Raw genomic sequence first — 16181 nt, forward strand, 5'->3', positions numbered from 1 at the left:
TGTTTACAGAGAAAAATATTTATTCAAATTCAAGGTGAATTACTGTCAGATTTGATTGTTTCCAATCTCGGTCACGTTGCTGAGGGTGCACTCTTCCTAGTAGCCTCTTGGATGTGACATTCATGGTGAACTGCATGTATATACTCCTGGCTCCAATCAGTTCAAATTCAGGAGGTGAAAAGCAAAAGAACATAGGATTTTAATCACAAACAAAATTTATCCAGCCACCAACTGCCTGATGAGTAATCTTTAATGAATTATTATTTTTAGTTATTGAGGTAAGAGTGGAATATAAACACAAGGATGATGATTTGAACAAATGGCCTTTTTTTAATAAAAATTGAATTATGGGAAGCAAGCTTGATTATCATTCTTTGGCATCACATCATTGTTAGAAAATGTACACCATTATCTTCTGAGGTACACAAGAAAAGCTGTGTCTTATTCTGAAAAGACTCAGGCGGAGTGTTTACAAAAATTATTTCAAGTGCCATTCTAAATTCAGCTTTCATTCAAAACTTATGCAGAAAGCAATTTTAGTTGATCGGATCATTTATGTTGTGTTCCTGGAGCAATCTACGTAGTCTCTCAACTTCTTGTGTCTACAAAAGGAATTTGACAAGTCAGAAACAATTTATTTTAAAAACAAACGACCTTTGTAAGGTGGATGATCTTACCAGTTGAGTGCATTCATTCTGGAGCTCACCAATTCTCCGGTTGAGGTGGGTGTTTGCATGTTTAAGCTCAGTTTCTTTCTTTACTGCACGTGACTTCACAGTCATCAGGATTCCTATAGTGAGTTAGAAACGCTACTAAATGTACCGAATGGTCAGTTTATTCAGCATTAAAGTTTAACTATTGACTGATTAATATAGCTTTCCTGGCCTAGTGGCTGAATTCAACTGTTTAAGGTGTCAAGACAAAAGAAATCCATCTCCCTTTTCCAAATTTTGTATCAACCCATTTAAAGATATTCAATTATGAACCGTACCATTTATTATTCTTGCCACTCTCCACAGTCGAAGCAGTATAAGTAAGCCCACGCCATCAAAAGCATCTTCCCGGGAGATGTAGACAATATCAAGAATGAAAGATACAATAACAATTACTGCATCCAGGACTTCAAACTTGTGCCAGAAAAATTCCAAACGGAAGGCATATAATTTACCAATCAGCTCCAATATAAAGAAAGTCAAAATAGCAATACTCAGGTAGTGAAATACCTGGAAAAGAAGGAACATTTGTTAAATCTGCAGTCAAATAACAAATGAAATAAAACACGTGATTTAATATGTTTAGAAAATCATTTTTAATGTAGCATTTTAGAAATTAATATGACTATCTCAAATTAATTTCCATATGTTTGTCAATCCACTGAAAACTATTTTTGTATTAGGTTATACCTTCCTTAATGGCTATGTACATAAACGTCCCAGTCGCTTGTAGTTCAATTTCAAGTATGGGCTAGTAGATGTTTGTAGAGAGAGGAAGTGGCAGTATTCCCCAAGGATTTTGTAGCCGATTGCTATATAACACCATCTGAAACTTAATGGTTGACGCCTGGCCTTGATTTTCATTAAACCAGAGACACCTCTGCTGAAGCAAGAAAGCTGTCAGGAATCCCAAGTCCCTGAAATCAATATTTCACTTTCACAAGGGCAGTCTATTGTTTATGCATACCTCCTTCCCAGAGGTAGCTGGTCATTTACACTTACATGAACAACTGCTTCCACTGGTCAGATTTTGGAGTCCCTGGTCTCTGGAACCTTGATTGTAGACTAGGCCAGCACGGGTGTCCTCAGTGCATATCTTTTGAATAGCTAGATTATCCCTTTGGAGAGCTGAGGTACCCCTGCAGATATCCATCCTAGGACAGCTTGGGGGTGAGCACCAGATATCCTTTGAGGGTTGGGTTCAGTGGCCCTTTCAGACTGTTAACTCTAGAGAAGATTGTGCGTAGATCCCTGGAACTGTGCAAGATCTCAGCACATATTTTTATGCATAGATGTACTTTTCTCTAAGAGTACAGTGTGCAATGTCCAATGTAGAACTATATATTTTTTTTCTCCTATCCACATGGCTGCTTGTGGGTACTCACTGAGTTAGCATGGTAGGTGAAGGGGAAATTGTGGAAGTATGCACTAAGTTGGGAGTGGGGTATAAGGGGTCATGGGGTTGGATACAGCGCATTAGATTGCGTGGGGTGGATGTGTTGCAGGTGAATGTTTTACCTTTATCCTCTTCTAGACAGGCAAGATACTACTTTGAATCTAACTCTAGGGCATGTTTGATGACGGAGCAAAAACTGACGGCTTCGTGTTTAGATCTGCACACAAGGACAGGTCTCCCGAAGATAACAAGAGCGAGCTACAAACGCTCATGAAACCATTTGTCAGCATGAATTTCTGTCAGTGAAGGAAGGGAAGTATAGAATAGACAGAAGGACCAAGTCAAAAGGCCAGAGTAAGTGTGTTGCAAGCAGAATCAGGGAAAAATATACAAGTGCAAAGATCTTCAAATTAATATGTTGGGTAAACGGGGAACAAAGTGAAGACAAACGAAAGTAAGGACTGTTTTAGGATAGGATGCAGACAGTCAAGAATTGACTTTTTTGTCACTGGGTTCAACCTGAGAAAAGTATCAGAAGGACGGAATTATGTACTAATGTGGGAGAGTGTTTGGCAGGAGCTAAACAGGATCATTTCAGTCTTAGTGGAGTTTGAAAAATTTTTGTTCATTCCCCAAGTTGTTAGACGAGGTGTAGGACGACATTGATGATTTTGAAATCAAGGGCAACAGTAACTAGATAACGCAGGAAGTTGACCCCATACATAATTGATAATATTTACTCAGGGATAGTATATACCCAAGGAAAAGTAGGATAATAATGGAACTAAACATTTGTGAAACAATAGATCAAGATAAAAGCTGGTGTGCTGGCTATGTTGGCGCAAGTAAAGGCTGAGGCACAAGAGGACCAGAGGAACTGTAGCCATTAAAGATTGAACAGACTGGACCAATGTTCTCTGAAGAATGAGAAGTGATATTATTCAAACGTACAAAATTACTGTAGGGATTGACAGGCTAGAGACAAGAATTACATTTCCCATGTCTGGGAGATACAGAACCAGGGGATGTGGTCTCAGGTTAGGGGATCTGCCATTTATGAACGAGACAGGGAGGAAATTCTTCACTCAGTGGATGGTGAAATTTTGTAATTCTTTATCCCAGAGGACTGTATCATAGAAATCTATCAATCTCAGTCTTAACATATGTTATGTATTAAAAGCATCGTGATAAAAGAGATCATACACAAAAGTGGTGTTAAAGTAGAAGATCAGCCATGAACTCATTAAATAGCTCCAAGGTCTGAATGGGCTACTGCTGTTCCATTTTTTAATGTTTACATGTTCTTATTAAATCCTTTAAACCTGTACTACCACATATTTTGGCTTATCTTACCTCAACTCCATTTGCCCATCTTAGTTCTTTTATCTTTGATACCCTTACCCAAGAAAAATCTATTGATCAGTCTTGAAAGCTTTAATGTTCTAGTATCCACAGCCTTTTGGGGAAAGATAATTCTAGACTTTGTAAAGAAATGCTTCCCAATTTTATTATAAATGGCCAGGCTCTCCCTTTAAGATAATGCCCTGTCATTCTTAATTGTACCCCTCCCCAGAGGAATGGTTTCTTTGTAGCTCCCTGTTGATTCCTTTTAACATCTTTTAAAGCACCTCTCTCAGATAACCACATTATCTTCTATACTAAAAAGGAAATACCAGCCAAATGTATGCAATTTATCATGATAATTCAATCCTCAAGTACGCGAAAAATTATTGGATACCCTCCTTTGGAAAGGGAATTTAACTTTTTTCAAAAAAATACTGGCCTCAGAATAATTCAAGCAGATTACACTCAAAATTGACATTTTGCATTGTCAAACATGACATCTCATCAAAATGGCCAGGGCTACAACAACTGGACAGTGAATTCCCTGTGACTCCTCATCCGTAATGACATCATTGCCTGGCTCTACATAGTCTTGTACAGCACTAGCCTAAGGATCATTGGTTAAATTGGGAACTCTGGCCAATTTTTCTCCCTCTAAACCCCTGTCACAGGCAAAATTGAGATCAACCAACTCATATTTAACAGTATCAAAGCCTAATATTTCTGATTATAATAAGTCAGCCACAATCAAGGTCAACATCATCCAGGGCAAAATAGCCCGTGAGATTGGCACATGCACAAAAAAATCCATTCCCTCCCATCAGTGGTGCTCAGCAGCAGCATGTACTGTCTTACAAGGTGCACCACAGAAATTTGCCGAAGATTCTTGGAACGCACCTTCCAAACCCATGACCACCTCCATCTTGAAGGAGGAGGGCAGCAGATACATTGGAAGACTACCACCTGCAAGGTCACCTCAAAACCACTTATCATTCTGACTTAGAAACAGTTCACTGTTCCTTCACTGTCGCTGGGTCAAAATCCTGGAATTCCCTTCCTAAGGGCATTACGGGTCTACCTACAGCACATGGACTACAAGCGGTTCAAGAAGGTAGCTAACCACCACCTTCTTAAGGCCAATTAGGAACAGGCAATAAATGATGGCCAACCAGCGATGCCCACATTCCATAAGTAAATTTTAAAAATTCATAAATACAGGACCACAAAGAGACTGAATTCCAGTGCTTTAACCTTAAAATGACTATTGACTAATGCATATGAATTCCAAAATGTGGACTCCCTTCTTAGTTTTTTTTTATTTGGTGACTTCCAAGATTGATTATTTGGTGGATGAAAGATACATTTAAGAAGTTGTGTTGTTATTGACAATGTTATTAATTTTTAGATAGAACAGGATGTGAAAAACCTGATGAGGTGCCCATGTGATTATCAAAGTTTCAAATACATTCATTAATTGGCACTGCTTTAGTTAATTGTTGTTTTACAACTTTTAATATGCTCTCCAATTTCAATTATCTAAAGCAAAAAAATTGCAAGGCTCCAGGGAAAGGATAAGGTGAACCAGGCATGTTCTTTCAAAAAGCCCACACAGACAATAGACAAAATGGCTTCCTCTATGCTACAACCATTGTATTGATTCTATTCTATAATTTGTTCATATTATTTCATGTTTCATTCCATTCTGTTTCTTCTTGTTAGTTGACATTTCACCCATATGACTTCAGGCTTTCTGAAAACATCTACATTCGCTAACCTCAGGGTGAGACTTGTATTTGCAAAATTACATGCAACTCTGAACAGCAATAAGTCAAAATTTCTTTAATGATGCTACATGTAATCCAAAAGAAACTATAGGTACATCAGTATATTTAAAGGAACATTGTGTGACTTTTGTGATATGTAATGCATTTCTGCATGGGTGTGCGATGAATGCAACTTCATGTGGTCTGATCTTTACTACACAATGGTGTTCATTAAGAATTAGGTTCAGGGAGGAAGATTCTCTTGGAAAGTATTCATCTTTATTGCTATTCTGTGATGGTGATACAGGCAGGATATGTACTCTGATTAATTGGTAAATGAACTTGCAAAGCAGGCAAAATTAACAGTGAAGCTGTAATGAATTAGATTTGAAAAATGATCTGATCATGAATAAAGGCTGCTTATAAATTGCATTGAACGTACTTGGTATGATTTATTTGTTCATTTGTGATCCCATTAAATTTAAGTGGAATGAAATAGCTATTCAATTATGGTTACACAGTCCAGAAGAATTCACTGTGTTTGGGCTAACTTTCTATCAGAACAACCAAAAGCTAATCCTGTTCCTAGACACTTTCTGTGCTTCCCTTAACCACAGCCTGTGGAAGAGCTATAACAATTTTCCCCATTCAAAATGGCTCAATCTTTCAGTATTATTATTTTAATTTCAATAGCCATTTACAAAATCCTCAGTAAATATTCTTTTCCTGTTTAAACTATAAAAATGTGATCATTTTAAACAAAAATATAAATTGCTGGAGAAACTTAGCAGGTCTGGCAGCATCTGTGGGCAGAAGGCAGAGTTAATGTTTCAAGTTCAGTTACCCTTCTTCAGGGATTGTTTAATAACCTCTCAAATTTTCTCTTGGTCTTTGCTACTCTAGTGCAGAACTAGAGCTTTTTGAAATAACTAGTTTCTTATTCCTTTCATCATCCTGGTCAATCTACTCTGTCTGCTTTATGGCATCAATGTCCTCTGTTCAATATATAACCTAACTAACCATTGCCTTGTAGTAATTTATTATTACTTTTTAAAAAAACCTCATTTCATGCCAACATTTCACAGTAGAAGTCCATCTTTGTTCATCTTACAACATTTCCCCACCTGGTAAACTTAAAAAGCTGAAAAAGACCAATAAACTAAATATACTTTAAATCACTGATAGTAGATGAGTTAATAGAACATCAGTAATGGGATCTGTTCATCTAACTCTACATCATTTCCATTGCAAAGACTTGCACATTATTAACATCATCTTCCTTCTGAAGTCTTCATCCGTGTCTGTCACCTTCAGACTCAAATATTATAACTTCAGCTCATGCAAACTTCTCTTATACCCTCATCCTCATTACCACACCATTCTATCCACAAGACCTAAAATTTAAAATTCTCATCATGTGGTTTTAAACCCCTTCATGGTCTTATTCTTCCTCAACTCTCTAAGTTGCTCAATCTCCACAAATTTGCCAGCCTAGATCCCAAATATTTTGATCCTCTGACTCCAGCGTTTTGCATCTCCCATCGCTTCACCCCAACCATTAGCCATTGATGTCTCAAGCAACTGAATTTATCTCTAAACCTTGCCGCCACTCTGCATCTTTCACCTTTAACGAAACTTTAAAATATATAAATATAACTTATTGCTATTAAAATTGACATAAATGGATTTGATCATACCTGAGGCGCTATTTTCTCTTTGTCCACTTCAATGACTGCTAAATCCATCAGCAATTCACACAGTACAAACAATGCATCCAGAATGACTAAACACACAACGGCAATCTGTTTTAAATAAAACATTGAAAGTAAGTGCACTGTAGGAGCAGGTACAGCAGACACGGCCATAGCACATTATTTGCAGTAAATTCTATTCAGAGCAGGTTCTTAACATCTTTAGTACAGTTAAATGTAACTTTTTGTCACTACCTTGCCTGCCTGGAAACAGGTTGTCCAGTTTGCAAACAGCCTTTGTCTAACATATGTGCAATACATTGTTGTTTCACCCATGTAAAGAATGACAATAGCAAAGTGTATCCCTTTACTTAAAGGACTCAAAATGTGAATTTCATGACATTTCTCATTTTATTTCACTAATTAAGTAATGTGATAGTTTGACAGTTACCAGTGGCTGACTTTAGCAATTAAAGAAGAGAGTTGTAGCTGGTCTGTGGAGTAAACAATCAGAATTCCAAAATTTTATTTTGTTGGTGCAGCTTACTATTTTAAAATTTCTCAAAAGGAATACAAATTTTCAGACTGGAGGCCTGTGACCAGCAGCGTGCCACAAGGATTGGTGCTGGGTCCACTGCTTTTTGTCATTTATATAAGTGATTTAGAATATGAACATAGGAGGTCTGGTGAGTAAGTTTGCAGATGACACCAAAATTGGAGGTGTAGTGGACAGTGAAGGTTACCTCAGAGTACAACAGGATCTTGATCAGATGGGCCAATGGGCCATGGAGTGGCAGGTGGAGTTTAATTTACATATATGTGAGGTGCTGCATTTTGGAAAAAGCAAATCAGGGCAGGATTATACACTTAGTGGTAAAGTTCTGGGAAGTGTTGCTGAACAAAGAGATCTTGGAGTGCAGGTTCATAGCTCCATGAAAGTGGAGTCACAGGTAGATAGGATAGTGAAGAAGGCGTTTAGTATTTTTATTGATCAGTGCATTGAGTATGGGAGTTGGTCAGTCACGTTGCAGCTGTACAGGACATTGGTTAGGCTACCATTGGAAGGATTTTGTGAAAGTAGAAAGGGTTCAGAAAAGTTTTACAAGGATGTTGGAGGGTTCAAGCTATAGGGAGATGATGAAAAGGCTGGGGCTATTTTCCCTGGAGCGTCAGAGGCTGAAGGGTGACCTTACAGAGGTTTATAAAATCATGAGGGGCATGGATAGGGTAAATAGGCAAGGTATTTTCCCTGGGGTGGGGGAGTCCAAAACTAGAGGGCATAGGTTTAAGGCGAGAGGGGAAACATATAAAAGGGACCTAAGGGGAAAATTTTTCACGCAGGTGCTATGTGTATGGAATGAGCTGTCAAAGGAAGTGGAGGAGGCTGGTACAATTACAACATTTAAAAGGCACCTGGATGGGTATATGTATAGGAAGGATTTAGAGGCATATGGGCCAAATGCTGGCAAATGGGACTAGATTTACATAGGATGGCTGTTCAGCACGGATGACTTGCACTAAAGGGTCTGTTTCCGTTCTGTATATCTGTCTGACTCTATAACTGATAAAGCTCAGCCTTTGAAAGCTTAGCCTGTCCAGTGTGGGCCTGTTGGTTACTTTGCTCTAGTTTTTATGGTTCCTGAAGCATATATGTGGAACATCATACTGCCACTGATGCATTACTGCAAGAATAAATTCATGTCAAAGAAATTTAAAGAATTTTGGGCTACAAAACAACTAATTAAAATTTTTAAAAAAAATCAAATTGTAACCCTCCAAACTCTGTAAATAAAGCAGGTAATAATAGTTATGTCAATTTACCGTCCAGCCATAAACCACTTGTGCTTCCTTCCCACAACATTACCTGATCAACCCATTTCTTGTACATTAACTGCTGCCCATAAATGACCTTCATCTCTACAAATTTCAAAGTCCAGAAAACCCAATCTTTACACGATTCCAATAGTTACACAGGATCCAAACTAGTTTACAAAGACCCAAAATTCAAAATCAGTTTCAATAGCAATGTTATATATTAAATAAAATTATGCTTGAATCTGGCAGTGATATTTATTCAACAATGCTGTTCCTTAATTGTGAATGCAAATGAAACAAAATAACTTTCTTACTGGCAGTATCCATGGTGATATTATGCTCAAAACATGACATGTTCACATAGTTCCTGAATAGACTACAACAATGTTCCACATTCAAGTTATGTGGGGATGTCAAAACCACAGCAAAGCTCTGTTATAATCCTACATTCGACTTGCTAATTTAATCATAAAACTGTTCACAAATTTTGACCTCCTGATTCTTTTAACTGTGTGCATAAAGAGAGAATTTGATCAAATTAAATAGGGCAATGAGGACATTAAATATTGCAAAGATAATCTACCCAAAAGACAATTCACACATTGTCATGGATTCAGTCCCAATAATTTTATCACCTGATGGAAGTGCATAACAAGAAACAGCCTTGCTCCAACTCCTAAAAATTGATCAGACACCAGCAAAGTAGTCTAATATTAGATTGGACAATCTTCAACGTTGACCTTAGAGTCCACAATTTTAATAGAGTAATTTGGATAAATGCAAGGTATTGCATTTTGGTAAAACAAACAAAGGCAGGACTTATACAATTAAAAGTAGGCCTTGGGTACTGTTGTAGAACAGATGGTTCAGATACATAATTCTTTGAAGTTTGCATCATATATTGACAGAGTGGTTAAGGCAGTGTTAGCGTGTTTGCCTTCATTGCTCAGACCTTCGAGTATGGGAGTTGGGACGTTATGTTGAGGTTGTACAGGTCATTGGTGAGGCCTCTTCTGGAGTACTGTGTCCAGTTCTGGTCGCCCTGTTATAGGAAAAATATCTTTAAGCTGGAGAGGATTCAGAAGAGATTTACCAGGATGTTGCCAGGAATGGAGAGTTTGGATTATAAAGGAGTGACTGGTTAGACTGGGATTCTTTTCACTGGAATGTAGGAGTTTGAGGGGTGACCTTACAGAGGTTTATAAAATCATGATGGGTGCAGATAAGGTGAATGTAGGTGTCATTTCCCTAGTGTGGGAGATTTCACGACTAAGGGGTACATTTTTAAGGCAAGAGGAGCAAGATTTAAAAAAAGACATGAGAAGCAATTTTTTTTCCCTCCACAGAGAATGGTTCATGTGTGGAATGAACTGCCAGAGGAAGTGGTAGATGCGGGGACAGTTACAACATTTAAAAGACATTTGGATAAATACGTGAATAAGAAATGTTTGAGAGATATGCACCAAGCACAGGCATGTGAGACTAAATAAAAACCGAAAGAACTGCAGATGCTGTAAATCAGAAACAAAAACAGAAGTTGCTGGAGAAGCTCAGCAGGTCTGGCAGCATCTGTGAAGAAAAAGTCAGAGTTAATGTTTCAAGTCTAGGTGACCCTTCCTCAGAACGGACCCAAAACGTTAACTCTGACTTTTTCTTCACAGATACTGCCAGACCTGCTGAGCTTTTCCAGGAACTTCCATTTTTGTTGTGGCAAGTGGGAATAGTTTAGTTTGGGATTATAGTCGGCATGGACTGGTTGGACCAAAGGATCCAGTTGCCCTTGTGAAGGTGGTGGTGAGCTACCTTTTGAACCGCTGCGGTCCATGTACTGTTACGGAAGGAGTTCCAGGATTTTGACCCAGCAACAGCGAAGAAATGACGATATATTTCCAAATCAAGATCGGTAGTGGCTTGGAAGGAACTTGCAAGTGGTGGTGTTCCCATGTATCTGCTGTCCTTGTCCTTCTAGATGGTAGTGGTCATGGTTTTAATGTTACTATTTGAATTCAAATAGAACTGGCTCAGGATCCTTGGTGAACTTCTGCATTGCATTATATAAATGGCACATTCTACTGCTCAGTAACGGAGGGAGTGAATTTTTCTAATGGTGGTGCATATCAAGAAGGCTACTTTGAGTCATAAAGGTCAACAGCACAGATTAAAGTCTCTTCAGCCCATTGAGGCTGCGCTGGTCAAAAACACCTAACTATTCTAATCCTATTTTCCAGCACTTGGCCCATAGCCTTGTATGCCTTGGCTCTGATGGTGTCATATTTCTCGTGTTGTTGGAGCTGCATTCATTTACGCAATGGGCGAGTATGCCATCTCACTCCCGACTTGTGCCTTGTAGATGGTGGACAGGCTTTGGGGACGCAGGAGGCGAGATACTCACTGCTATATTCCTAGCCTCTGACCTGGTATTGTAGCCACTACATTTAGATGGCTAGCCCAGTTCAGTATCTGGTCAATGACAACCCCCAGGATTGGAGGATTCAGTGACAGTAATGTCGTGGGACAGTGGTTAGATTCTCTCTTGTTGGAGATGGTCATTGCCCGGCATTCCATGGCCCGAACATTACTTGTTACTTGTCAGTCCAAGCCTTGCTGTTGTTCAGGACATGGACTGCTTCAGTATTGGAGGAGTCACAAAAGGTGCTGAACATTGTGCCGCCATAAATGAACATCCCCTCATCTGACCTTATGATGGAGGGAAGGTTATTGATGTTGTAGCTGAAGATTGCTAGGCCTAGGACACTACCCTGAGGAACACCTGCAGCGATGCCCTGTAGCTGAGATGACTGACCTCCGATAACCATCATTTTCTTTTGTGCTAGTTATAACATCAACCAGTTTTCCTTTCATTCCCATTGACTCTAGTTTTGCCAGGGCTCCTTGATACCATACTCTGTCAACTATGACTTTGATGTCAAGTGCTGTCAGTTTCACCTCACTTTGAAAGTCAGCTCTTTCGTCCATGTTTGAACCAAAGGCTGTAATAAGGTCAGGAGCTGAATGGCTCTGGCAGAACCCAGACTGGTCAGTGAGCAGGTTATCACTATTCAAGTGCTGCTTGACAGTACTGTTGATGACACTTTCTATCTCTTTAGTAATGATTAAGGGTAGATGGATGGGGTCGTAACTGGCTGGGTTGGATTTTTCTTATATTTTATGAATAGGACATACCTGAACAATTTTCCACATTGGTCGGGCAGATGCCAGTGTTGTAGCTGTACTGGAACAGTTTGGCAAGGTGTGTGTCAAGTTCTGAAACATCAGTCTTCAGAACTATTGCTGGTATATTCTCAAGCCCCATAACCTCTGCAGAAATGAGTCTCTTCAGTCACTTCTTGACATTAAATGCAATGTATTGAATTGCTGTGTCCTCTGGAGGAGGCCAAGAAAGATCATTAACTCAGCACTTCTGGCTGAAGACTGCTTAGCCTCATCTTTTGCACAGTGTGCTGGGCTCTTCCATCACTGAGGATGGGGATTTTGTGGATCCTTCTCCTCCTCCTCCTCCAGTGAGTTGTTTCATTGTTCACCACCATTCACAACTGGATGTGGTAGGACTGCGGAGCATAGATCAGATCCGTTCGTTGTGGAATCTCTTAGTGCTGTCTATCATTTGCTGCTTATGCTGTTTGGCATGCAAGTTGTCCTGATTTGTAACTTTGTCAGATTGACACCTGATTTTTAGGCATGCCCCTCCTGCGTTCTACACTGAACCAGGGTTGATCCCCTGGCATGCTGTTAATGGTTGAGTGAGGAATATGCTGGGCCACAAGGTTGCAGAGAGAACAGTAGAAGTGATAATCAACAAGCAGATTTCTCGCCCCTGTCTGTCCTAATCCCATGAGACTTTGTGGATTCTGAACTCAAGTGGAGTTCTCCCAATGCAACTCCCTCTCAACTGTACATCACTGTGCCACCACCTCCATCTGTCCATGCCCATGGGACAGGAAACACCCAGGAATAGTGATAGCATTGTCTGGGGCATTGTCCGTAAGGAATTGTTCCATGAATGGGATGATACCAGGCTGTTGCTCGACTATCCTGAGAGGCAGCTTTCCCAATTTTCGTACTGGTCCCAGATGTTAGTAAGAAGGAGTCTGAAGGGTTGACAGGGCTGTGTTTACCCTAGCTGATGCTCGGCAGTCCTTCTGATTTCATTCCTTTTTTGTGACTTTCTGTGATTGACTGCCTTGCTAGGCCATTATGAAGGCAGTTAAAAGTCCACCTGTGGGTCTGGAGTCACATATAGGCCAGACAGGGAAGAATGACAATTTTCCTTTCCTAGAAGGATATTAGAAAACCAGATGGGACTGAGAGAAGAAATTCCTCCTCATTTCGGTCTTAAATTGAAGGTTTTTTTTTTTTTTAAAAACTGTGCCTCCTAGGGGTGAACTCCCCACAAGAGAAACATCCCAGGGTTTAACCCAGTCAAGCCCCCTTAGAATCTAATTTGGTTCAACATGACTTATTCTTCTAAATTCCATTAAGTATAGACCCCAACCTTCCCTTGTATGTCAAATCCCGTCCAGTGCAGGAATTGGCCTCATGAACATTCTCTGAACTGCTTCCAATGCAGGGTTCATTGGAAATGCAAAACTGCACACACTGTAGGTGAGGTTTCACTAATCTCTTATACACTTGTAGCAAGACTTCCTAATTACTTGCTGTATCTGCTTGCTTTTTTTTTGTGACTCTTGTACATGGTCCCCAGATTGTCTGTACCACAGCATTCCACAATACCCTCAACATTGTGAGCACTTATCTTGTGTAGCAATCTTTTACGTGGGACCTTCTCAAATGTCTTTTAGAAATCCAAAGATGCTACATCCACAGGATTCCCTTCATTCACTCTGCTTTCTACCTCCTCAAAAAAATTAAAATAAATTTGTCAAACACGATTTCCCTTTCACAAAACCATGCTGACTCTGATTGCTGTATAATTTTCTAAGTGTCTTGTAACTGACTCCTTAATAGTGGATTCTAGCATTTTATAGTTTCTACTTTGCATCTCCTTTTTTTGCTGACGGGTGGTATTATTTCATGGTTTTCCAATTCACTGGGTCCTTTCCAGAATCGAGGAAATTTGTGGCAGGTTACAACCAATGCATCCACCATCTCTGCAGGCACTTCTTTTAAAACCCTAAGATTTCAGCCTGCAGGTGCTGGGGGCTTGTCAGCCTTTCATCCCCTTAGTTCTCCTCATACCTTTTCTCTAGTGATAGTGATTGTTTTAATTTCTTCTGTCCCTTTGACTCCTGATTTTCTTAAAATCTTGAGGCTTCCAGTTTCTTCCACTCTGAAGATGCAAAAATATTCACGCCAGACTTAGGGCAACAGGACTTTGAATAGCTCAGTCAACTCTGATGTTAATGTCTAATCAATTTTTATTTAAGCACAACCAACTTTTATTAAACTTAATTTAAAAAAAAACAAACCATTTAATTTGCATCACTGTAGGGACGTTGTAATATTAACTTACTGATTTATAACAGCCTGTGGAACTTGTTTCTTGCTTTTAGATGATAGCTGTACATGCTTTTATTCCAAATGGAAGGTTTAGTGAAAGAATAAATAATATAAAGGACATTTTAAATCATTGTTCCATCTGCATTAGAGGCCACCAATGTAGTCTCATGAAGACACAAAACGTATTGTTCGAGGCCAGTGATATTTTTGTTAGCTTGCCATGGTTAACCACATATAGATAACCACCTCTAATGAATAAACCAGCATGAATAATTCTGTCAGGGATAGTAAGAACTGCTGATGCTGGAGTCAGAGATAACACAGTGTAGAGCTGGAGGAACATAGCAAGCCAGGCAGCATCAGAGGAGCAGGAAAATTGACTTTTCGGGTCGGGACCCTTCTTCACAAAATTTTCAACCCGAAACGTCAGCTTTCTTGCTCCTCTGATGCTGCCTGGCCTGCTGTGCTCCTCCAGCTCCACATGTGTTATCTCTGAATAATTCTATCACTTTTTTTTAAATAACTTGTGAAGCTAACATTTTATAGAATGTGCAACAATTCCGCAATCCTAATTTTATTGTATATGTATTAAAATATAATTTCAGAAATTATATCCCTTAACGAGACATACAGTACAATAGTTGATATTTATTAGTATTAAATTTAAGACTGTACCTGAAAATTGTTTGAATTAAATAACCATTTGAGAGCATCCCTGAAAGTTAATCCAGATGGAAAGTTTTTTTCATTAGCATCTGTTAGATCATCATGGCTTTCTTCTTCTTGCCACTTTTGGTAATCATCGCCCACAGTGGTGAAGTATTTTAGGAAGTTTGCCATCAGTGCTTTTACAAAAATATCAGTCCTATAAAACCAGGAGATAAAATTATTCAAAATGTGTGAACATATCTCCAGAGTATGTCAAAAAAATTCAAGAGCAATTCTGGTTTCAGATAATACAGTACTCTTAACTCATGATGGTTATAATAGTCAATAATAATGAATGGCTTTGAGTAATTCAGGTTCACTTTGTAACCTCCAAACCTTTCCAAAACCATTTTCAAAATGTAAAGCTTTATTTAAAAAAACACATCATACCTTAAATCAAGATCGCTGTAATGTGCAAAATAATTGAGTGTTTGTGCGAAATAATACACAGAATCACATCTGTGTTCTAGTGCAGAAGGAGGTCATTCTGCCCATCATATCTACACTAGCTCTTAAAATGAGCACTACATACTACCAGTCTCTTGCTTTTTCACCATACTCTTGAATATTATTTATGTCCAAATAACCATCAAAGACACTCTTGAATTCTTCAATTGAACCTGCCTCTGCCACATTTCCAGGCAGTGCATTCAGACTCTAACTACCTCCCATGCAGAAAAGTTTTTCTCAGCTCATATTTTCTCATATTGCAACTCATTTTAAATCTGTGCCCTCTAGTTCTTGATATATTTATAAGGGGGACCGGTTTCTCCCTGCATATGCCTTCACCCTCATGATCATCTTCTGAGCCATCTTTTCTCCAAGAAGAACAATCCTAACTTCTTCAATCTACCGTCATAACTGAAATTTCTCATGATTTACCATTCAGGGTTTCTTTTTCCTCTCTTTTGGGAGATTCTGCCTCCAATGCCACCTTTTCTCCGTCTGAGTCTTTTCACAAAAAAGGAATTTATGAAATGTAAACCAGCATTCGACCTCCCTGAAGTTCATGAAAATCTGGAAGGCGAGGCGGGGTTCAGGTTACAGGAAGGTGAGTGGGGGGGGGAAGCTGAAGAGAAAAGCGGGGGGGAGCAAGACAGAGAGGAAGGGAGGGTCGGGGAGGGCAGAAGAGACAGAGAAAGGGGAGGGTTGGGTGGAAGTGACAGAGAAAGGTGGTGGTGTGGGATGAGGGGGTGGGGTGGGAGAAGGGGAGAGGGCGAGGGGGGACGGAAGAGACGGAGGGGGGACGGAAGAGACGGAGGGGGGACGGAAG

At 39.4% G+C, this 16181-nt stretch overlaps 1 protein-coding gene across 1 annotated transcript; it reads right to left on the reverse strand.

The window, feature by feature from the left end:
- Window positions 1-307: 307 nt before the first annotated feature.
- hvcn1 (hydrogen voltage-gated channel 1) lies at window positions 308-15911 on the reverse strand. Its single transcript, XM_020517076.2, has 6 exons — window positions 15791-15911; window positions 14876-15065; window positions 6914-7018; window positions 992-1223; window positions 678-790; window positions 308-602 (listed from the first exon to the last, which is right to left on the reverse strand). Exons 2-6 carry the CDS (start codon window positions 15038-15040, stop codon window positions 537-539), a joined length of 681 nt encoding a protein of 226 aa, XP_020372665.1. The 5' UTR covers window positions 15041-15065; window positions 15791-15911; the 3' UTR covers window positions 308-536.
- Window positions 15912-16181: the final 270 nt, after the last annotated feature.

Source organism: Rhincodon typus, chromosome 24 (genome assembly GCF_021869965.1).
Source record: "Rhincodon typus isolate 14 chromosome 24, sRhiTyp1.1, whole genome shotgun sequence".
Taxonomy (NCBI): Eukaryota; Metazoa; Chordata; class Chondrichthyes; order Orectolobiformes; family Rhincodontidae; genus Rhincodon; species Rhincodon typus.

What these genes read in the sequence shown, in the direction of transcription:
- hvcn1 (XM_020517076.2), bottom strand. Translation starts at nt 15,040, where the DNA reads ATGGCAAACTTCCTAAAATACTTCACCACTGTGGGCGATGATTACCAA. An exon ending in AAGAGAAAATAGCGCCTCAG is followed by an intron (nt 1,224 to 6,913) that starts GTATGATCAAAT and finishes CTTCTTTTCCAG; the next exon opens with GTATTTCACTACCTGAGTAT. An exon ending in AGTGGCAAGAATAATAAATG is followed by an intron (nt 791 to 991) that starts GTACGGTTCATA and finishes AACTCACTATAG; the next exon opens with GAATCCTGATGACTGTGAAG.